Source organism: Branchiostoma belcheri, unplaced genomic scaffold (assembly GCF_001625305.1).
Source record: "Branchiostoma belcheri isolate BF01 breed outbred unplaced genomic scaffold, Haploidv18h27 scaffold20, whole genome shotgun sequence".
Lineage (NCBI taxonomy): Eukaryota > Metazoa > Chordata > Leptocardii > Amphioxiformes > Branchiostomatidae > Branchiostoma > Branchiostoma belcheri.
The window spans coordinates 2,500,378-2,524,922 of record NW_017803491.1 but is presented as its reverse complement, the minus strand read 5'-3'; the positions used below and the strand labels follow the sequence as shown (position 1 = coordinate 2,524,922).

Sequence of the window (24,545 nt, the reverse complement as noted above, 5' to 3'; positions counted from 1 at the left end):
CCATGACAAACTTCTTCATGATATACATTATTGCCACTGCTTGTTTCAAGCTACAAAAGTAATAGGACATAACTATGTATGGCATGAATGGTAAAGTGCCTCTACATGTATTGCAGGCATGTTTGGTTTGTTCTGTTTCAATGCCTGAAATACTTCATTTGGCTGTGCACAGTTTCTCCATCTTGAAAAGTGGCTTCTCACCATTTTCTGAACACAACTGATGAGGAAAGGATTGGAACTAATTCTAGAAGGTGGTGGAAAATAATACATATTTACAAATGCAATAAAACCCATTGTAGTGTTTTAACAGTGGACAAACATAGTCCCACGTGGCATGGTAGAAAATGTCCTTTTTGTGCATTGTCTCCTTGCTTTGTGCATGTGTTTTTGGCGACGTTTGGTTTAAAGTTCATGTCTGAGTCTTTTTACAAGTATCTCTCCAGCTCCAGCACGTCAATCTCATCGTACGGACTGTAAGGTCTGCCTGAGCCGTTCTGCCTGGAGCTGTGCCTCTCTGTGTTGACTGGAACAAAGTGGGAGCTGGGGTCAAAGTCTCTGAGAATGGTCTTGGCGATCTGTGGCAGCTGCATAGAGTCGTGGATGGAGTAAGGGTCGTCAATCTGGTCGCAGAATGGCGCCAGGTTCTGCAGGGACCAGGAGAAGTGGTCGCTCGTCGGCTGGAACTCTTCAGCAGGCGGTGTCAGGACGGACGACTGCCACCAGTCCTATCTGACAGTTAGCTAATACATGATTTTGTGTTTCCAGAAGATTTTTGTTAAATGTTATAATTACATGTACTGACAATGAGAAGAGGGTACGTGGCATATTTGTGTTACCCTTAGTCTTACCGAGTACATTTTGTTCAGTCAATCATGTGCAATATTAGTTTTAATGTGAATGTAACTCCCTCATTACACTTCCTTGGAGAAATATTTAATTCCTGAAATGCTACAGAGGAAGTATGGACCAAACATTTAAATACATGTAGACTAAAGTACTGTCTACTAGTAGATGAATTTTCAAGCTAAGACTCCAAATTTTAAATGCATAAGTTATAACCATCACTGCATACTGCGAAACCATCCTTTCAAATCATCCTACTGAAAGAATGAACTTTCCTGTTCCACATGCCTATCCGCCCTATGTTTACACAGTCTAATGACTTGAAATCATCATAGGCTGCAGAATGACAGAACATGTCATTTGGTTGATGGATGGATGTCAGTGGATTCAAACAAGGCTGTCATGCATACATAAATAGCTTTATACCATTGCAGGTTTCTCACTGGCAAGAACATTAAAATTCTACCTACAGATAGCTTTTTTTATATTATAAATAAGACATCATTTTACATATTCAACAAGCACTTTCAAAGTATAGTTTCTGTCTGCTTTTGAGTTGAACAAAAGTCAGTATTTCTTCGGTAGAACTGAGGTGTTGATGAAGTTGTTGATCCACATTTTTGTCCACATTTAAAAGACTTCCCCTCCAGCAATTCAAGAAAGGGATTCTGAATGTTTTACCTAAGAAGAAATTAGGTCACAGGGATAATCATCTTAAAAGGTGGAGGCCATTCCCTGTGGAGATTCATCTTTCACACAAAACAATCAGAAAACAAAACAATAGTTTTTTTTTTTTTTTCATGTTTGTTGAACCAACATTTCTGTGTCTTTGAAACCATTTGTGAATAGGCTGATTATTTCCATGCATGTATTGAACGATTGTGTAAGACTTGGCCTATATATGGTATTACAGGTAGTAGGGCTTTTCACAGTGTCACACCTAGCAGCTGAAAGATAATTACATCTGTCAGCCCAGGTGACTGGTTAAAGATTTGCTGATAACCTGAAGAGGTTACAACATAAATTGGACACTTCTAGAAGGAAATCTAGTTCTTTTCATTTTCTTTTGTGAGATGAAGGGAAGCTAGCCTCCTGAAGTGGCTGCAATTTCAGTGGGAAGAGTTAGGGACTGGACAATAGACAGATAACATTCCAGGGGAGTTGGTCTGCTAACGGGAATGGTAGCAAATGTACTTCTTGGCAGAACAACTCCCCTGCCATGCTATCTGTCTACTTGGCCAGTTTTCTACTCTTTCCAGCCACTTCTGAAGCCTGGTGGAGGCTGTTACATGTACATATGTACAATGTATATATAAAAGGGAGGCTGCAACAAAGGATTATACCACTGACATGGGGGGAGATGTAGAGAGATCACATGTTGCTGTTTTCTTCTTGCCCATCCGCTCTTTGTTTCGCCTTTGCCACCTCACAGGCCCTGGTTGGGATGGGTTTTTGTCCAAACAATCTATCTCTCCATTCGGTCTTGGCACTGTAAGTGCTGTGGGTGACACTGTAAATGTTCTACCTACAAATTAAGGCAAGTAGGTTCTTGGAAGGGGGGGGGATCATGCAAGACATAAAAAGGACGAGGAGCTTCTTGGAAAGGGGTAGCCTCTTGAAACGGCAAACTGTCACTTGAGTGGACTAATTCCCCTGGCAATTGTTATCTCTATTTGGCCAATTTCCTCTCTTTCCAGCCACTTCCTGAAGCCTGGTAGAAGCTAATATAAGAGGTCAATGGAAACTAATTTATAGGAAGGTGTGTGTGGAAGTCAATCTTTCCACTTGTGTTTAATCTGAATCATATATTAAATAGTTATGGTAGCACTTTGGTTTAGTTATATTTGGCATGTACCAATTCTATAGTATTCTTGGTGTTGAGCAGAAAGTAATTGTTTTCGGACATCACACACTGGAATTGATTGTCTTCCAGCAATTGTAAGGTGTGGTACAAAAATCTTAATTGAAGTACCTCCTTCAATCGCTTGTATAGCCCCACTGGGTTCAAGAGTCACAAGTGGTTAGGATTTGGCCCTCTCACCGGAAAGTCCTGGGTTCGATGCCCAGTGTTTGAACCACTGGAACATCTATGGGCAGGTAGACACACGGAGTCTCCTGGCTCCTGGGACACCAGGAATTGAACCCGGGCCAAACCCGGGCAGCCAGGTCACAAATCCAATGCCCTAACCGCTAGGCAAAAAGGTCTGGACCAGTTGGACATGTCAGTTGGTGGTGCTTGAAACCCACTGTAACACTTGACAATGTATGTTTTTCTACTTTTTAACCAGGGTTTTGATTTGTTAATCAAGGGCAGGATTCAAACCCTGATCCATGCGCATGATTGCTGTCCACTAGGCCATTGTAATACAGTGCCTTGAATGCTGTCCTCTCCAATCCTCAACATGACTTTTTTTGTTTGCAAAAATCCATAGTCCATGCCCCCTCAGCCACAGTCCATGTGCATGTAGTAACACCTGTTAAGGGTTGTACAAGCCCACATAATCCACTAATCATAGCCTGGCACTGTGGAGATTTGGGGATCTTACGGTCCAAATACCCTGCAGCATTATAATTTATATACTTGAATCACTCTGTTACGGTTACAAACCAGTATGTTTTGACACCTCTACATGTATGTACTGACATTCCAACCTATATATATATGTTTTGACAACTCTAACCCAATGTCAGAATGTACAAGCATCAGAACATGGAACATTACACTATCCCTGCAAGCTGTGATCATGATTTGAGGCAACACGAAACTCATTTTTTTCTCCAAATGTTGTTCTGCTAAAGGACTGTTATACTGTGTCCAGTTATACTGTATACAGTACATGTGTCCAGACTTTAAAAAAGCATTCTAATGTACCTACTATAAACAGCTACAGTAACAGTGTCTGTTCAATAAAGTCAACTAAAGTTATGAACAGCCACAGTGTGGGTTCTGAAATGTACTGTTGTCAGGACTGGCCTTATGTATGGGTGTCACAATCACTCGGTCACCTGCAAAATGTGATGATCAATCATGTCATATTTTGACACCTTAAAATTGGTGTCTCTCGGATCTCCCGTTCTTCACAACAGATGAGCACCTCTCATGTGAACCCTCGTGTGAGTACAGTCCTAGCATGGATGAAAAGTCTCTGTGGCAGATTAAAGTCCAGTGTGAAGTGACACCTACATGATGTGATGGCAGGTTGTGTAGATCTGGTGTAGCAGCTTGGTGTAACTGTTGCCTTAACTTACTTAAAAAGCAACCTGTCATGTCAGTAATGCTTGATTTCAAGATAAGTAATGCGGTATGTGGAATTAAAGCGATCAATTACGTTTCAGAAAAAATTTACCAACACATACCATTTTTACTGTGTTACGATTAACGGTGATAGCTTGATAGATAGCTTGCTATGCCTGACAAACAAAGGTATACAGGCCCTTCTTGTAATCTGAAAAGTCGATGTGGCTTATCTTGAATATGTAAAGCAGACTCATCCAGACATCGCCATGTAGGTTTCATTGTTTTATTTCAATTTCTTGAAGGTAGTAAAAAATATCTTTTAGACGTACAAAACTTACATACAGCTCCTTCCCTCACCCCTTCTCGGGCTATATGCGAAAACTGTACAGTAAAATAACATGTTCAACAATGCCATCTTATTAAAATTATCCTTCCATACTTAGCTTATATTCCCCCTCACCAGTTGTAACTGTAATGATTACAATGGTTCTCTCCTTTGGCAACTAAAAAGGAACTATGTACAGGTTTCTTGGCAGTATCACTTGACGTAGTTGATACCTTATGATATAACTGTACAATCACATGCAAAAACTTTGGCTGCTTTTCCTTTTCCAGTCTTACATTCAATTAAAAGTGATAGCTGACCCCTTTTCTTGATGGAGAAAGTTATTGCAAGCATTTTACAACCAATCATTATCATACACAGTTAGTGCATCTTCTTATAAGCTTATTACAATGTACAGCCACCATGACAAACTTCTTCATGATATACATTATTGCCACTGCTTGTTTCAAGCTACAAAAGTAATAGGACATAACTATGTATGGCATGAATGGTAAAGTGCCTCTACATGTATTGCAGGCATGTTTGGTTTGTTCTGTTTCAATGCCTGAAATACATCATTTGGCTGTGCACAGTTTCTCCATCTTGAAAAGTGGCTTCTCACCATTTTCTGAACACAACTGATGAGGAAAGGATTGGAACTAATTCTAGAAGGTGGTGGAAAATAATACATATTTACAAATGCAATAAAACCCATTGTAGTGTTTTAACAGTGGACAAACATAGTCCCACGTGGCATGGTAGAAAATGTCCTTTTTGTGCATTGTCTCCTTGCTTTGTGCATGTGTTTTTGGCGACGTTTGGTTTAAAGTTCATGTCTGAGTCTTTTTACAAGTATCTCTCCAGCTCCAGCACGTCAATCTCATCGTACGGACTGTAAGGTCTGCCTGAGCCGTTCTGCCTGGAGCTGTGCCTCTCTGTGTTGACTGGAACAAAGTGGGAGCTGGGGTCAAAGTCTCTGAGAATGGTCTTGGCGATCTGTGGCAGCTGCATAGAGTCGTGGATGGAGTAAGGGTCGTCGAATCTGGTCGCAGAATGGCGCCAGGTTCTGCAGGGACCGAGGGAGAAGTGGTCGCTCGTCGGCTGGAACTCTTCAGCAGGCGGTGTCAGGACGGACGACTGCCACCAGGACGCGTCGAAACCCGGGTGTACCTGGACATCGGTCTGGAACGGATTGGAGAGCTCGCACTCCGAGCTGGTTTCTCTCTTGACGTTTACAGAAGAATAGTTTGGCATGTCCGTTTTGCTGAAAGTGGCGAAGGCCGGGAGCTTGTTCTGGAACTCCTCGTGGGACATGACGTTCTCGATCATCAACGGCTTCTTGTTGTACTGCTCGTCGTAGAAGTTGAACTCGTTGTGTTGTTGCTGTGGAACATTGGCGGGGTTGAAGAAGGGTGAGTCGCAGTTGGACATGGCGGGAGAGTTGGAGCGAGAGGCGTAGTCTTCGGACGTGCCACTTGTCGAGCTGGGGTACTCCACCGTGGTCTCTACTTCGGAAGGCGGGGAGGGGTACAGGGTGTAGGGCATGGGAGACCGCGTTGACGAAGAAGGCAGGGGCACCGCCTCGGAGCTTCGTGGGATGGTCTTGCTGGGACGAACGGACTTGGTTGGGCGCTTGCCGGGGTGCTTGCGCTTGTAGTGGGCAGTCATGTTGGCCTTGCAGGGCGTGGCGTAGTCGCACTCGGTACAGAAGATGGGCTGCTCGCCAGTGTGCTTCCAGCGATGGGCGACCAGGTCTCGCGAAAAGTTCCCAACAAAGTCGCACTGGTTACACCTACAGAGGAACAAACAGAGGGGGAATGGTAAGATTGGCATGGCTTTAGGTGAATAATGAACAGTACCAATTATGTCAACCCGTCCAATATTTTTCGAATAGTATGGCCTTCCAAATCCCATACATGTTCCAAATCCTCATTATTTACAGCATATTAAAGTAAAGTAGGTTCTAACTACACGAACAAACAAATATGCTTATTGAGACCTTTTTGTAAGGTAATTGCAATCATTACAGGTGCATGTATCTGAGTGCAAGAGTATCTGTTTTGTAACTAAGTACTAGTATCTTTGTCAGGTGAATGACCTCCAGAGTTGAGGAAGCCCATCCATCCACATGTGTGTATCTGTCACTTTCTGACAGGTAACATTTAAATGGGTGTGACCCTTAAAAACGCATTTGGTAACCTTTCCGTGGTGTAGTGGGCCTATTGCCTCTCGAAACTTTCCAAAGCACCAACATATGACCATCTTGTGTGTCCCATTAGTCTAGCACAATTGGATACAAGTCTTTTTCACCTCCAAGTATCTTGTTTATGTGAGTGACTGGGTGAACTATTAACTCAGCACTAATCTCTCAACTTTGCCACACCAATTTAGCTGGAAGAGCAGCAAAGGTGGTTTAAGGTACTTGGAAGACAAAAGTTACATCCCTTTCCTTAACTTTTTATCTTTTCTCATTGAGATATTTGACAAAAGTGTTGTTTTTTGTGCAGGTGAAACTCGGAGCCTGAGGGATGGGAGATAATTACGCCGCCGTCTTAACGCATGGCTGCCAGTATTTTTGCATAATGGTGCGGAATGGCAGCCCTTCTGACACCCGGCAGCCCTGGGGCCGCCACATGCCTAGTCATGGGGGAAACCTTTGTTGACAAAAAAGTCGCTGGGTCGAGGTGTTTTGTGAAACAATAATGCGAAAAAGCTGTAGCAGCAATTTAAACGAACACTACTTCTGGAGATGCTTGGTTAACAGTTTTGTTCCTACCACTTGTTTTTGTTTGTGTCAATCAAAACATTCAAAGTTGTCAGAACGGTAGTAATTATTGGGATGAATGAGTGAATTTCTTGACTATGTCTATATTTAATGCAGGTCAGTTGTTATCTAAAGGCCTTTATGAACAATGATTCCAGGGGCTCATTATGAACATCTATTTTATCAATGGGACTTTGGGTGGGGTGAGTGTGTGACTTTTCTGATCATGTTTTCAGCATATGACATTGACTCACATCAGAAAAACTGAGGCTCCGCCCTAACCAGAAGCACTGAAACCCACTCCCTACCCATATGGATCAAACAGTTTAAACCACCTGCCAATCAGAGATAAGGGTACTTACTTGTAGGGTTTGTACTCGGGGTGCTTCTTGCGCATGTGGGAGGCGAGGTGGCCCTTGCTGGAGCCGGTGTACTTGCACATGGTGCACTTGTGGGGCCGCTCTCCCGTGTGCGTCCGCTGGTGTTCCATCAGGTGACCCTTATGGGTGGTGTCATAATCACACTGCTCGCACCTGAAGAGGGGACATTTGGAACGATCAGCAAGGTTCTGTGCAATGTCAGCTGCTTTTGTTTTACCATTTTGCTAATTCAAAACCCCGAGGACATTGGCCTTACTAACATTGTGCACTGATACGCGGAGGCAAGAGCAATGTTACAACATGTAATTAAATGAGCCCTGTCAGAGAGAACAGACTTTGTAACTGAAATGATTATACACATCTATACAGACCCCTCCCAGTAGTATAATCTGTTGTTCTAGCATCAAAATCTACGCCCAGAACTTCGAAAATGCAGCGACATGAAGGTTATGCAAATGTTTCGATGCATTATGTGGTACAGCAGGTGCGGAAATGTTGCAAAGTGCGGTAAGGTGAGGCTCACCTGTAGACCGGTCGGACTTTGCTGTTCCCTCGGGCCATCTTGGCACTCGCCCCCGCCCCGCTCCGTACAGCAGCCGGCATGTTGGTCACGTTCTTCCGGTGGTTCAAACCTAGGAGGAAGCAAAAAAGAATTGGTCACATACCGACATTAGGTTGCACCGCACATTCTGGAACCATTTTCGGTGACCACCTTCGGCGATGACATCTTGAAATGCACTCATTAATTTCAAGAAATCCCCAGCGTCACAATCATAATTTAGACGCTTCTGAATCAATATCAGAAACTTTGAACAAAGTTTTGAGTAATTATGAAAACAGAACTGAGGAAACCCGTACATGCTGCCAGTATGAGGTCGCGTGTCTTGTGCGAACGCCGCCGACGCGTTTTAAACATGGTGCAAAGACGCTGGAAGAAAATCCCGGTCAAGCCGAAAATTTACGGGACGGTAGGAACATAGTAGTGAGCTACACAACAGCGGTCTTGTTTCACAGTGGCAGAAGTCTGGGTGGTGTTATTATCTGTGCCCGGCGTGCGTTCGGGGTTATCTGGCACGCCTTTCGGGTTCAATCCAGGTCGGTAACTCTTTGGCGAGCACCCTCCCATTGAGCGTTTGTCCTTTAAAATTTAAAGGGGGGTCGTTTCAGGTTTACCTGGCCAGAGCTGTCGCGTGAGGAGGTATCTAAGGAAGGGTGTGAGATGGAGAGGCAGGCTGGATGGAGCTGGCCATGTCCTCAGTACCGGATGGTTCCCGTGATGAAGCCTGTCACCTACCCCGTAATTTGCTCGACCATGCTTGCGGTGTGCGTTTGGACTGCCCCGGGGGCTTTGAAACGTGGTAGTCCCATTTCTTTCACACAGGTAGAAAATCTACACTCTCCGTTTTTTAAAACACTTTTGGAGCTTCCGTTTTGAATATTTCGTATCCAACGTGCTAACAATAATGATTAAGTATTTTTATGTTGTACTAAATGATGTATCCAATCTTTCAGTGAAGTGTGATATTACTTAATAAGTTGTAAACTCTACCCCAGAATGAGAAGATTTCTAGTTGATGGTTTCGTCCGAACCTACTTCACACCTGTTTCACGTGATGATGGCACCTGGTTAGAGTGAACCCTGGCTGACCGAGTTCGGGATGATTCACACACATAGGCGTTCCCCAAACTTTTTGGCACATTTCCTTTGACATTTTAAAACCCACCGGAAACCGTTGAGTCAGGGCGACCAACTCAGGACCACGCCTAACAACGCCCCCCCCCCATCCTTTCTTACTTCTTTGACCTGTTGCCCGTCCAAAAAATGCAGGGTATTACAGTATCGCTTCCGGCGATTGATATAATTATGTGCTGAAGCTGCTAATACTGGTGGCTCTGGGTGACTCTATTTGGGCGCATACCTGGCCCAGAATAAAGGGACACCTTTGGTTGTTATTGTGTTAAAACTTTGTGTTCGCTTGCTTTTCTTTTGTTTTTACTGCCATATTTTGTACATAGTAAACCTTTTATACCTCGACGCGTAAGGTAAGATTGAAACAACTTAGCTCTGAATAAATTCTAGGCCAACTTTTTTGTAAGGCAATGATTAACATACTTTTCAAAGCTCTCCACAACAATGTTTAAAATGTTCAAATGTTTGTAAACACCGTCAGTATTTCTTAGCTTCCTTTCCCGCAACAAAGTAAAGATTATGATGTTAGTTGTGGATAGCCATGTCTAATTTCTCGAATTTTGTATTTTTGATTACGTTGCATGCGCTGGAGATTAATCTGTTTAATGTTCAAGCCAACCAGAGAGCTGTATTTAAACTACTTACAACATGTAAACGTTCTGGTTTGACAAAAAAAAGCACGGGCCGCTAGAAAATTACCCCACAGTTACCATGACGACAGCCAAGATTGGAATACTGTCGTCTGATCTCATCTTCCGTTGGGAATATTTTCTGTTCAAGTTTTGCACCACACTGTAGTTTACATGTCTAGTGATAAGCAAGGGAAGCATTCCTTTGTATGACTAATTCTTTTGTGCAACTAATGCACACTTGGGTGAACTTTTTTCCTCACTCAAAATGTAAGGAATCTTACACCTTGGATGGCTCGTAAAAGCCTAAACGTTTCTGCAGTTTGAATTTGTGACCAGTCAGCTAGACTTAAATGAATTTGTTATTGTGAAGTATCTTGTGTTAGAACAATAGAGATCTGGATAAACAATTTAGAACCAATGGCTTCGCTAGACTGTTTCAACTTAACAAACTTTAGCTTGTAGAAATCTGGACATTTCACACTTGTGAACACCTTGCTAGCTTTATGGTTTGCACCTGTAGCAGATAGTCCATGGTCTGGGTAACAGGTACAATGTGAGACTAGATAACATATTTGCATTTGAAGAAGCTACTGTGCCATTGAAATTCCAATTGCTCATTAAGTCATCAAGAAGTGATAATATATGCGATATGCAAATAGGTGTGAATCACAGGTATGCGATTCTGATGCTAATTTCTGGGCAGATAGGCTTCATATTGTATGGCAAGTTTTGATTATGGAAATAACTGAAACGCAAAGTGGTCGAACAGGTGTCCAAATTGGGTTTTCTATTTATGTTTTCCAAGTCAACTCTGTAGCTAAACGAGATATGATGGAAAAAAACATCAAAACATGCCCAAAATCTTCTCTGTCAACGTTTGGCATATATAACAAGGCTTCGATGCTAGGTTGAATTATCTAATTAGAAAGATTGCTTGGATTTTTAGAACGTTTGAAAGAAGCCAAAACACCGCTTTAGTAAAGTCCAGGCCGGCTGAAATATTTGAAATGCTTATTTTAACCCAAGAATGAAAATGCCAAATAGATGTCTTGGTTTCAATATCTCCACATTGCATCTACATTCTTGAAATGCACATTGAATCCGCTAATATATTGCAATGTCCCAGAGAACATACATTTTCTTCAATGGTGTAACAAAATGTGTTGTTTTTTTCGCAAATAATTGGACGATAATTCTGTCAAATCAGTTGGTGCTGGTAAATTTTGTCACGAAATACCAATCAATTTCTTCGATGTTTATGATAAACCTCCTAAGTTTTGCTCGGCGTTTAAAAAAGAACGGACAAGACGTTTGGCAAACGAACAGGTGTAAAAAAAATTCATAACAAAGCTACGATCTAAGAATAGATGTCAGATAATTTGGTCAAGGTTTCTTTGACTGTTGCATCTAGAACTGTTGCCTCAAGAACTGTTGCATCGACAGAGATTTAGAAGTAAGGGCTGACCACAGTTGGTTCTGTTCAGCTGCAGCCGCTTGGAAAGTTTTCTACACAATCGGTAATCCAGAGAATCTACTAGAAATCCTCGGATTATGGTGAATAACAAACTCATTTTGATAACCAGAGACTTTCCATAACAGCCTTTCCAAAGTTCTTTCGCAACTAGTTTTCTCTAAATCTTCACCAAAGCCCTGGACACAAAGGTTTTTGCAAGAGATTTCGTTTTAGGAAAGAACGCCACATGAAGTTGTGCGTGGGGTAATGTTGCGCGGTTTGAAAAAACAAAACCAGGTCACACTTGGGCGGACACTCGCCATGCTAAACTCCAACAGGTGTTCTTACTAGTCACAAAACAATTCTATAACAAGAGCACGATGAAAGACAGAGTAAATTGACTTACCTTTCTGAGAAAAGAAGAACAGTGCTAGCACTGGAGAGCTGTGGGTCAGCTAGGCGTGGTCAGTAGGGAGGTGGGAGCGCTGGAGAGGTGTCCACTCGGTCTGAATCGGCTGGAGTGAGACTGACCCGGACTGGTCAGGTGGGGTTTTTATACCTGTCCTGACAGGTAGATGAATGGCCGGGGAAGAATAGGCCTGGCAAGTGGTCCAGCCGGCCTGGCGCCGACTGCGCTTTTGATTCTGACCCCCTCGCGCGCACCTAATTTGCATATGCAAAAGTATGTTTTTTTCGGCAAAAGAGGGTTCGGAGATAATTTGTGGGGAAATTTGCTATAATTTGGCAGGACTTCCCTTCTAGCATAATTATTCGCTTGTAATTTTGTAATTGAAAATTTATTCAACGGATTTGAATATTCATTCGATCCTCATAGCTATGTTTCGCTATCCCATGCCGCATTCAGGCTCGATTTTTTTTTACATAAAACTACTTTGACTATATTTTACTGCTATATCTTAGATATTCTATCATAGACATTTTAGCTGTTTATACTTTCAACCGGTTGCTTAACTTTCACGAAGAAATAAAAAGAGAATAACCTATATAACAGTTAAGTCTATACCATTCTTCGCAAATTACGGAAAAGTTTTTCATGTTTATAAATATGGGCTACGAGCCTGAGACAAATGAATAAACATACACAAACAGAAAATAATGTTACGGGCGTGAAGATTTTGAATGTAGTATGTTGGGAACAAATAATAACATTTTCATATGCTCTGTGTCATAGTTTTGCCCTTTTTTACCTGCCCTGACTCGTTAGATTGTTGTTTTTTTCTCTTTCGCTGTAGTGAATTTTCATGACAATGCCATTCCTCCGTGTACGGTAGTGTGTTGTAAATATGACTCTATTGTTCCCGGGCTTCCCATTGTTTTATCATTGACACCGATGCTTCCCCGCGTCCCCTGAGTAAAAACCTGTTTGTACATGTACCTTACCTGCGTGGGAACGCACCTGTCCTCTCACTTCGCCAAACATCGGAATCCTGAAAAAAAACATCTTCCATACACTCATCTGTAGAGTTCGAAGCCCAAAATTTTTCAATGAACACACTTTCTCTTTTCTATGGTCTATAATTTTTTTCCTGTCCCCAAGCGAAAACTAATGTATGTGTCGTAATAAAAGATTGCAATCTGGCAGAATCGTCGACTCTACGTATACATGTGTGTACCGGTACAGAGATTGCGTGACGATGCTGAGAGTGTGTTAGGTTGGCCTCCTAGCTATAAATGCTTCAAGCAAGTCATTACATAAGTCTAAAGTGACGTGAATCAAAGTTAACATTGAAAAGTTCTGAATGGTTTTCAAGCGAATATCCACATGCACAGGAAAACATACAGACTCCGACCTGCATCTCTACTTTGATATGTAATTATATATATATATATATATATATATGGGGTCAAACCTACATTCTTTCACATAGTGAAAACGTATAATCGTGTCACTTTAATCGTTCAACTTAATGTGGACTACCCCAGGAAGGACTCTGTGTGCTTTTGGTAGCTCTGGACTTCCTACACTAATATGCCCTGAAAACGAGGACATTTTCACATAGGCAGTCCCTGCTCATAAATTTTGTCGAGTTAGTTTGACCACTTATGTTTTATCTAAGTCCCCGGACGATGCGCATATATGATCCAAAAGTTATCGAAACTCTTTTCGACTTTCGCTCACAAAAAGATCATCTTTTGAAAGTCACTAATCAGAGGTTGTTGCATGCCTGAGCTTTGATTTTCTTTCTTCAAACCATTCTCCAAATTTTAGGGGTCATTGACCTGCCATCCGTGCGCTAGGTATTTTCTTTGACACTACTTTGTACTTTTCCAAACCTCTGAAAAATCTAGAAAATTTGCTTGAACTTCTCACTGGATAGAAATCATACATGATAATATACTAATATGTAGAGAATGTTTTTAGTGAGAAGCGTTACGTTGCTCATTTTTTGTCAGTTTTTTCTGGACTTTTGTTACTTGGGTTGGGGTGAGATAATGACTCCGCTCCGGGTGATAATTATAGGCGCCAGATCTCACCCCACTACTGACCTACTCATCACTACTGTCAGTTTGTAGACATCTTTAAGTACCACAATCTTACTTTTAAAATCATCGCCATCTTTTCTCTCTGCTAACGCCAATATTACTTTGAACCCAACCACGCTGTATACTCAACCCGCCATTGCTGATGATATCATATTGTCTATTCAATCTATTTTTTATAAGGATCGATAAAAGCAAGGACGTTCTATCACAACAACGTCCTTGGTTAAAAGGGTTCAAAAATATACTTGTGTGCCAAAAATACTGTGCTTAACAATATAGGCAGAGAAAGACGCTATATGGATATTAAAAATCATAAAAGACTTTCATTTCCTTTAGCTTTACAGCAATGTAGAAAGTTTATAAGGAGTTTGTCCGTATGCGTTGGATGTAGAGCTTCACATTAAGAATCTAGAGGGTTTTGTCTTATTCTCTTTGTGGATGTTTTGGCATACTTTAAGAATCAAGAAATTGAAGAATAGTTCCACACTGAGAGTGCCGAGCTGGAGATTTTATTTTGCTGGCGGCTTGGGAGGAGAGAGTTCTACGGATGTTTTCGATGAGTCACAGCGCAGATGAGACCCGGACCCTCCCTGTCCTGGAGCCACTGCTGACATTAACCCTAGGCGATGTTTCAGAACTCATGGTAGGCACGCCCCCCTAACCCACTAACACTGACAATACTTTTACTTTTACTTGGTGAATCTTCATCAGAACGGTTCATTCATTTACCTAGAGTTGAAGAGTTGAAGATCTAGAATAAATGTTGGATTTCACGGAAATCTGAGTCTTGCTTACAAATACTAGTATATGCTCTGCATCTTACCTGTGATAGTGCTAGTACTTCTTTTTGTTTGTTTTAAGAGCAACCTAGTAGCAAACAAATAAATAAAAAGTGCCACGTGACGACTGAAGATGTTTGACCGGTGGTAACCCCAAAGTTGTGTGACTCATATATGTTGGTGTTTCCCTGATTCCTGAATGACCAAGGACATTCTACAAGTAAAATCGGTCCTTGGTATGACAGAATTGATTTTTATGGGGGAGGGGGGCAGTTTGTTGAGAGAGAAGTCACAGACATTCTCTAACTGAAAGTGTAACCTTTTTAGGATTATTTCTTTGGCTAATGATTCTCGAGTGGTTCTAGGGTTAGGCAGGGAGAAGGTCACCGGCCTGCCCCAGTTTCGAGGGGCAATTGTTCACGCACGTGTCAGAGTTCGTCGAATTTTAAAGAAGAACTTTATTGCGCAACAGATGTAGCGGGCACCACGTATGGCAAAATGATACATACATAGTTTGTGGTGTTACCATACACATATGGTGGTGTTGAGAATATCTGACAATTCTACTAAATGGGACAATAAATACACAAAAAATAGGACTAAAGACACAGTAAATTTCATCTTAGGTCAATGACCGTGCGTAGCCGGTTGATATGTTTCCACTGGATATATATTCACGCACGTGTGACCTGTCACTTACTCAGAGTTCACGAACTTTAAATGGGACGATAAAAAAATAGAAATATAAATCTTATCTTAGGTCAATGACCGTGCATAGTTGGTTGAACTATTGATAACTGATATTCACATACAGTGTTAGAAATACCCACCTGTACTCACCTGATATATTTTAAGTTTTGCAGAAGAAAAATTAAGCAACCTGCAAAGTTGCAGGCTAAACAAATCAGGCTAGGGGTTCAAAATGGTGTTGGCATAAGATTTTGGAAATTGCTTTTGGATTTAGTACTGACTATACTATACTGACTATAATATGCCTGTAATTTTGCATGTACTTTTCAAATTGCATGAAAAACGTTTGTGAAAATGCAATTTTGTCATATGACATGGGCTCAGGTGCATGCAGCCTTGTAAGTTTGAACTTACAGAAAGTATTTCTGAATCGCAGAACTACATTTAGACAATCTGTAATATTGCAGAACACTGAAAAAAGGATGTCTACCACTGACATATATTCTATGAGGGAGCATCAAAAGAGAGGAATCGGCACACTGGATTATTTCTTCGGCTACTGACTCTCAAGTGGATTCTGGAGTTAGGTAACAGGGAGAAGGTCAACGACCTGTCCCACTTTCACTGGCTATTTTCGCTTCGAGTTCCTTCACCTTTTTCATCTTATGACAAAAATAGGACTAAAGAATAGGATAATTTTTTTCAGGTCAATGACCGTTTAAGCTGATGCACGTATATTGTCTGAATGAGTATGAAAAGGGAAAAATGGAAACTGTAGAGATAATGGACAAAATTCACTAATGGATATAATAGTGTAGTATAGTGTAGGACGACTGTTGTATGTTGTATCCAGCCTTTCTTAGGTCGATTAGTAGCACATTAGTATAGATTTTATATTATACCTGGGCCGCAATAACGTTCTGGGCTGTGTGATAACTAGCCTTATCTAGTGATTCTAGTAGTTATCACCCGTTCTTCCAAATGTTCCATAGAATAATTCGTCCCGCAGTCAGGATGATACGTACCTTGGGCGATACGGGATTCACCTTGTAGTATAATATATTGAAATAGATTTAAACTTGATATACAGCTTGGTAAATATGTATATATGCGAATCATTCACCATTCCAACTGAATTGGACCCTGTACTCAAGGATGATATCCCATATCTATAATATGCCGGTATACGTGTATCATATTTCATCCAATTTCGCGGTAATTTTATAGGATTACAATATTTTCGGTTCACTTGTTTCTGCGTGAAACTGAAATTTTAATTGGTGGTCACTGCGGTCAGTGACTCTTTCCGAAGTCAGCACCCCCCCCCCGCCGGAGGGTGTTGAGAAAAAGCTCATTAACTTCTCCTGAAATGACATGTGCCTTGGTGGAATTTTTCAACCGTAATTATAATCACACACATGGTGGAGATTTCAGCTTCTACACCATTTGAAACAGGGACAAGTATGCATTACAACTAAAAACATATATAGAGCTTCAAGTTATTACAAGCAAATACACTGACCCTAGTTTTTTTTCAGGACTGAAACCGAAAACACGACATTTTTTTAGGTTTCGTTTCAAAGGATAAAGTTTTGCAACGTCAAGAATCTGCTCCAAAAGTTGCTTAAAATCGCCATTTTCATCATTAAGCTTGAATGGGTGATCTATGAATAAACCGCAGTTGATGTTTTGCTTCTCTAATTACACAGATATGGCCAGATTTCCACATGAGAGACGGTCAGCAGGTAGCTATAGTACCTGTACAGGACCAGTGCCTCCAGGGAGGGCTGATAGTGTAAAGATAACCCTACACAATACGGGTTTTCACATGAAAAGCGCCGCGCCAACACACGCCCGAGGGTATGCTTACCGGCGATGTATAAATGCTTCTCGGAAAGAATGGAGAAATTCTGGGAACGATGGAATTCGGAATGTGACAGCAGTGCGAAGTTTTAACCCTAGACATTCTGGAGGGATTGAATTTTAGTAGTGCGATGCCATGTTGGATAATAATTTAGATGTATAAAAGCAAGTATCCGTAGGTATGGAAGTATTAGTAACTGTCCAGTTTCTATGTTAACTGCTCCCATTGAAGCTTCGCTTGGTACAGAATATAGGCTTCTTCACCTGTTGACTAGTGAATTCGACTAAGATCTTAGAGTCATTCTGTGTGTTCATGAGCACTGAATACTCCAAGTCTACCTCCATGTAAATACTAGTATATATGAATACATCTAAGGAGGTTGACTTAAGTGTATAAAGAAGTCCTGTTTTCTTTGACGTGCATATCATTAATTCCACTTCAGTTGTAAATCATCTTTCTTTCTTTTTTTCGCTGTTTTTATGAGTGGTTTTTATCCAAAAAGATATATTCACCCCTCCCTCCCAAAATATATTACAACGGTAAACAGAAGCTTGTTTAGAATTTAGTCTTGCAAAGGAAATGCAAAATCCCTGCAATTTCCAACCCTGACCAATTAACAATGGGCTGTTTGACACCGCCTATATAATTGTTGGCCCAATTCCTCCCCAGGTAATTGTATGATACGAATCAACAATTCATGGAGAGGGTAATTTCTTTGGATGGTGTTGGAGGGGGGGTGCAAGCTTTGACCAATTCAATACAACCTGTTAAGTGAGCGGCGCTCAATTTTCCCCATTGTACAAGTTCATTTGATTGACTGGGGCATGTGACAACCTGTTAATGACACTTGTTGTCTTCACAGACGACATTCCAGCACAATGTTTTCCCCGCCTTTCGTCATTCACGGTCACCTACAACAGAGACTTTTGTGTGGAGATGAACTAGTTGTCTGCTACAGACGACAGCAATGTTTTTTTTTTGTCATTCCAAAGACCTTGCCATAACCTCCTTGCTGACAGAGACCTCATTTGGACCGCAAAAAAGCGGGAAAAGAGTTTGACACAAAATTATTTTTTTCTCAGACGACACAGCAGGAGAATGTTTTCCCGCGGCCGCTCACGGTGTTTGCCATTCTAAAGACGTTATGTTCAATGTAACTTCCTTACTGACAGAAATTTCTTATGGACAGGAAAAAAGGCGGGAAAAGAATTTGACACAAATGTTGTTTTTTTCCTCAGAGTTCAGACCAAAACTATTTCTCGCTTCTCGTGTTTGTCGTGTCAAAAGGAGTTACGTTCAATTTAACGTCCTTGCTAGCTGACAGGGATTTTAGGTGGTAGCAAAAGGGCGGGAAAAGAATTTGACACAAATGTTGTCTTCCCCAGACGACATCCCAGCACAACAATTTCCTCAAGTCCATAACTTCCCCGCCTCCCGTGTTTGACATGTATGATCGCCTACAGAGACTTTTTGTGAGGTAAAAAAGGCGCCAAAAGAAGTTGTTGCAAATGTTGTCTTAGTCAGACGACGTCCCGGTGCGATACTAAGCCATCATTAGCTTATCATTTGAAGGGCATCCTTGTAAAATTTGTCAACATTTTACCTTTGGCATTTATTCTTAATTAAATGTTTATACCTATCAAATTGAATACTTCTAGATACGATAGGACTTATTCCTCTTTTAGCGATTTGTAGTACGCCCAAAACAGGTTTTATACAAAATCATCATCTACACGAGGGAGTATAATGAAATGTAGACGTTGTAGTCTGACCGAGACGACCTCCAAGTGTTACATTAACTTCTTGTCGTGTGATTTTTTTCTTCCCGTTGTGTTATATTTTAGAGCACAGCAGGACTGTTGAGAAGTTCCTTGAAGGGAAAGGCATTAAAAAGGAAGCGATTTTTATGTTGTTGTCTTGGCCAGACGATATCCAGTCGTTACATTAAATCCTGTCTACGAAAATTGAAATCACACATGCATGTTACAAAGGTGGACATGAATAACGATGAATATTATCTGTTGGATTTCGTTGTCATTAGTGACAAAAAGAGTAGCAATCTAAAATGCTTCTGACGTATGGCAAGACGTGATGTAGCGACAATTTGTTTCTTAGACAATGTAAGCAGCATACAATAAGGGTAACTGGACATTTTTCACAAAGATATCATGTCCTTCCTTTTTGGTTTGAAGGAAGTGAAGTGGATATCGTTTTACTACGTTGTGTAGTCTTAAGTTATCGCCCCTAACCTTTTCCCAAATTGTCTTCTGATATTTTAACCACTCACGTGTAAGACGGGAGTTTATGATATCTATCTTCAGACAATTTAAACTGTTAACGAGTCTATCTCTCACTACACTTACAAAATAGTAGTTAGCAGATCTTATTGGTATATATAGTATGTACGTAAAGATTTTGCCTTTGCCTTTGTTCTAGTCTTCCAATGCAAATTTGTTCCGAAAGGAAGAAAAACGTTTAAAACAGCAAAACTACTGAATGTTGACACAAAAAGTCCAGCAAATGCGACTTTAGTAAGTTTTAGACACTTTTTCCATTTCTCCCAATGTCAGATGTCCTTCTACAAGGTAAAGAAAGCGAAGTAATATTGCTGTAGATCGCCCTCTCCATAAAGGTTTCCAATTATCAATTTTTTTGCTGAAATGACGCGTGACATGTTTAGATTCTTAAAACTACAAATGTTAAATTTACACCTTTAGTTGTGTATACGCGCTTTCACAGTTGTATAGAAGAAAGTGTCTATCTGGCCCCTGGCGAAGTTCCTGGATATCGTGTTGTCTTGGCGAAGTTTTCAGGGCGTGAGAAAAAATGTTGTCTTCAACTAGTGACATCCAGTTCTCACTTTCCTCCAGACAATTCCTAACATTTCATTAGCACCCAGATGCTGATGAATTACCGTTATCATGAAAAATAACAAAAAAGGAATAACTTTTCATCCTCATTCAATAGTTGCTAGCATGCAATTTGCGCCAGCCCCGTGTAGTAGCATGTCAAGCAGACCACAGACCCTCAGAAACTTCTAGATCATTTTTTTTGCTTTATCTTTATTCGTTATTGTAATATTGGTGCAGCAACAATGTCGATCGCTTATTGATGTTCCGTTATCCAAATTTCAGACTGTTACTTTCTTGACTTTTCAACCCAGTATTCTTAAAATGCAGACAATTCTTGTCGGCTTTGGGAGTGGGTATGGAAACAACCCCAGGATGAAAATGAAACAAAAAGAAGAAGCCAAAAGTCTCGTGGTCTTGTTGTCTTCTCGCCACCTTGACGTCTTTCTCATTCACGTGCGTGTAATTGATCTCATTAGCTTTTGCCTCGGGGTTTTTGTCGCTAAAACCAACAAACCATCTGGACTAACGCCCGTGGAACAGTAGCCCGCCGTGGGTGTGGTGTAACGGCTTTGTGGTTTGAATAGAACCTGCAGGGCGACTGCCATTGTCATGGGCACGCTCCTGCCGGGTGGGAGGGGGTGTCACAAACTCAACTTGTCTTACCGAGACAGGCGTCTCGCTGCAAACTTCTTTCAGTGTGATTGTTGTACTTGAAGACTACTTAGTACAAAAATGTACTAGTACTTTGCAGTAGAAAATTAGCTACTAGCTTAGAATTGTTCGTCGCAAAATTTTTATTGCATGTTCATTCCCCGGGGGATAAATGCATGGATGTACAATGTACTAGAAAGAAATTCCAACAATAATAAAAGGCTTACATCAGGTCTAAGGTATGCTAAAAACTACATAAAGAAGTATGAATCTAAGCTCCAATGGCTTCTTCTCTCTTTTTACAATGAGGTCATGTGGGAGCTACATTGTATTTTATAGTCCTCTGTATCATATCACAAGTCAATTTGTTTCACAAATTTTTATGCCGTAAAGGTATTGTATATGCTGTATGTGCAAGAACATTAGATGTATGTCAATGGTTTACTTTGCAACTTTGCTTAGTGCTGGAGTGTAATAAATGTTTTGTCAATTTTCTTCACTATACGCTATATGCATTATGTCCCCAGTCATTATGGCAAGAAATGCCCGACTAGATGTTTCCCCTACTGTGTCCAGGCGCCATGGCCGGAGGGGGTCCGGCCGGTAAATGGGAGTTGCCAGCCGGGTCGGACGCTGCTCCTCCCCGCTATTCTCCCACAAGTTCACCTGGTGGGCTTCACACAGGTGAGAAGATGAACCTGCCACAAACAGGTGTTGTCTGGGCGAGACAGGTGCACAGCTTCACGTCAAGTCACGTCTAGATGTGGTATAAATGTTCGAAATCAAAATTGACGATTAAAAAATTCAACAGTCACCTCTACAATTGTGAAAAATTGTACTATGATCATGAAATATATGTTATACATGTATTATCATTTCTGACAAATTTATCTACAAACGAAACAGAAAGCAGCTTATCCCGAAATCTATTCGAGTATAGGTAGGGGATTTAAAAAAAAACGTTTAAAAGATTCTTGGGAACCAACCATGCATTTTCCTGTTTAACAAAGGAGCATAATTATGATCCATTAACTAAGCGCGGGGTCACCGACTCTACACTGCTTAGAACTAATTATCCCCCCTCCCATGTTACCTGCCGGGCCTTATACAGGTGTGAAGAAAGTTCGTTATAAACTTCTCTGTTCAAACCAGACATACGTCTCTGCCTCACACACCCCTCAGCCAGTTAGTAAACAAGGGCAATCTGGAAAAGGAGCAGCGAAAAGTTTAAATTGGTTGCAGTTCTAGTACAATCAGTCATGTATTTATGAGTGGTGAAACTGTAACACGGGTGGTGGTGGTTACAATGATTGAAATGGTGTGCTTATTATGTACATTCGCGATTTATTACCCACAAAAATGCCGGTGGATGACTGCTGATATGTGATTTCCGTCCAAAATAAGTTCATAATGGGTCCCCCTAAGGGCTCAGTGTGTCAACATACATTTATCGCGTGCACCATGATAAAAAGCAGAGAATTTTTCAACACGATAACAGTAAAGTACAGAATTGTATGCAGAGACCATCGTAAGGTCACACCGCCATAAATACCATCTGAATCCGCCCAGACGAAAACCACACTATTGTAAAATGCCAGTTTTGTATCATTGTATTATCTTCTGGACGTATGAAATGAGAAAGATAGGCTGTCACTCAGAAAAAAAAGAAGCAAGTTCTGAGTCGACTGAGCCGGTCAAACATGCCTATGCCGGGGTTATGGGATATTACCAGGCGAGCTGTCGTACGATATTGATGCCTTAGAATTTTCAAACAGGCCGTGACAGAGCCAACTGCGTGCCAACAAGGACCTAAGGCTAAGGCAGCCTTTTCCGTAAACGAGATAGCTGAATTTTGCAGGATATATGCATGGTTGCCCTAAAATGGTATCATTTTTTGCAATCGTACAACGATTATACGACGGATGTGACCAGGCCCTTATTCGCATTCTTCATCTCAAATGCATAAATCTATGACATGTAGGAGAGGCGAAGGACGCGTGCAGTGGTTTTCACGCCGCCCTGACGCCTTTGTGATTCAAGTGCACCAATCGATCTCATTATCTCAGACCTCGGGGCCATAGTCATTAAACCAACAAACCATCTGTGCAAAGAAAGGGCCATTCCGATCCTAACAATGGTGAATTGTACTTGTACCCCAGGTGCCATTGTCACGTGTGTTCTCCTGCCGTGAACTGTGCTCGTGGGCTGGGCGTGCCACCAACAACATGAGTTGTCTTCACCAGACAGTGGTCTAGCGATCACGGTCTTCACTTTTTGTTAAAAACAAAAATCAAACTTTATTGCACAACAATTGTAACGGTTACAGTGTACGACAAATTGCTAAACGTTTCTAAACAAGGAGCCTAATATGAACCATTTGTAGATTTTCTTACAAGTATGTCAGCCCTTAGTACTTGCTTCTACTTGTATGTTAGCCCGTATTGTTTAGTACTAGTAGAAGATTTATTTTGTATTTCTATTTCATAGTTGACCATACGTATTTTTTTAATCCAACAAAGCTTCAATCAATATCGACGCTTTATTATTCTTCATTTACACGTTCACATTAGCTGAAGCGATTGGAACTCAGCCAACTTGGATGACATATTGATTAATGTCATCGCGTCCCGCATGTTGTGGTGTAGCAGTATTTCAACTTGCCTCTGTTTGAACTGTAATGTTTTTTCTTGTCATTCAAGATGGTGCTCATTCGTAACATCATTGTAAAATGGAATATACTAGTATGTAATAAAGTAAGGTATACGATGTTCCTTTCATTTCAATTCCTTCTTTCGTTTGACGTAAATTTCTTAACTTCTAGTCGAGGCTGTGACAATCAAATTGTCCAAATATAGTCACGTAGAAAATAGTGACTTTTACGAATTTGATTGGAAACAGAAAAATATTGACTGATTTGATGTGTTTTAACGCAAAATTTCATTCGTAATTCTCTTTTTTTTTAAAGAGAGCCATTAAATGTGTTATTGTTTCCCCTACTGTGTCCAGGCGCCATGGCCGGAGGGGGTCCGGCCGGTAAATGGGAGTTGCCAGCCGGGTTGGACGCTGCTCCTCCCCGCTATTCTCTCACAAGTTCACCTGGTGGGCTTCACACAGGTGAGAAGATGAACCTGTCACAAACAGGTGTTGTCTGGGCGAGACAGGTGCACAGCTTCACGTCAGGTCACGTCTGGAGCCAGACAGTCACTGCGCACCTTAAGTGTGACGCGATTTTCTACGTTCTGTCACTAAGACCCCGAAAGTTATTGAGCTGTAAATAACCAATGCACTTTTATGCAGTTTACGAATAAACTAAAACATTATATTATAACACAGAGTTGAATTTAAAGTTCTTTTCTACCAGGACTACACACAGAAGCATCTCATGGCGTGGTTCGTCATTCATATCCAGTATCAGGGTGAAATGTTCAAAGTTAAGATTAGCCTTCGTAATTTCCAACAACTTCCAACACAACGTGAACAACCGCGCCACTATCGACAATTGTTGGGGGCCGTCGACAGTTATCTGTGACGTACACAAGTCGAATCCGGTGTATGATGTAGGAAGTTGTACGTAGTTATGATGTAAGCAATTATGACATCGTAGGCTAATCTGTAACTGGACATAACCATATTTTACGATAAACTACGGGGGGTACTAGTATGTGTAAGGTTTGTAGAACTACAATATTATACCATTAGAGTGTCATTCGGAATGTCATAGCTGCAGTGTTGTGGTTGGTCGCTGTGTGTTCATGGCGCTTCTGATCTCTAAAAAAGTTGCTAATCTGGTGAGCGATATTCCTGTAGGTGGCGTTTTAGAATTTGATACCTCAAGTCGCCCGGAGACGGCTGTCGAGGCTAACAGTTAAGCGACGCCAC

General features: G+C 41.2%; 1 protein-coding gene across 1 annotated transcript; it reads right to left on the bottom strand.

Moving 5' to 3' along the window:
* Window positions 1-4,350: 4,350 nt before the first annotated feature.
* Window positions 4,351-8,940, bottom strand: LOC109469207 (zinc finger protein 577-like). Its single transcript, XM_019767652.1, has 4 exons — window positions 8,724-8,940; window positions 8,074-8,182; window positions 7,533-7,703; window positions 4,351-6,198 (listed from the first exon to the last, which is right to left on the bottom strand). Exons 2-4 carry the CDS (start codon window positions 8,151-8,153, stop codon window positions 5,253-5,255), a joined length of 1,197 nt encoding a protein of 398 aa, XP_019623211.1. The 5' UTR covers window positions 8,154-8,182; window positions 8,724-8,940; the 3' UTR covers window positions 4,351-5,252.
* Between the last annotated feature and the right edge of the window lie 15,605 nt (window positions 8,941-24,545).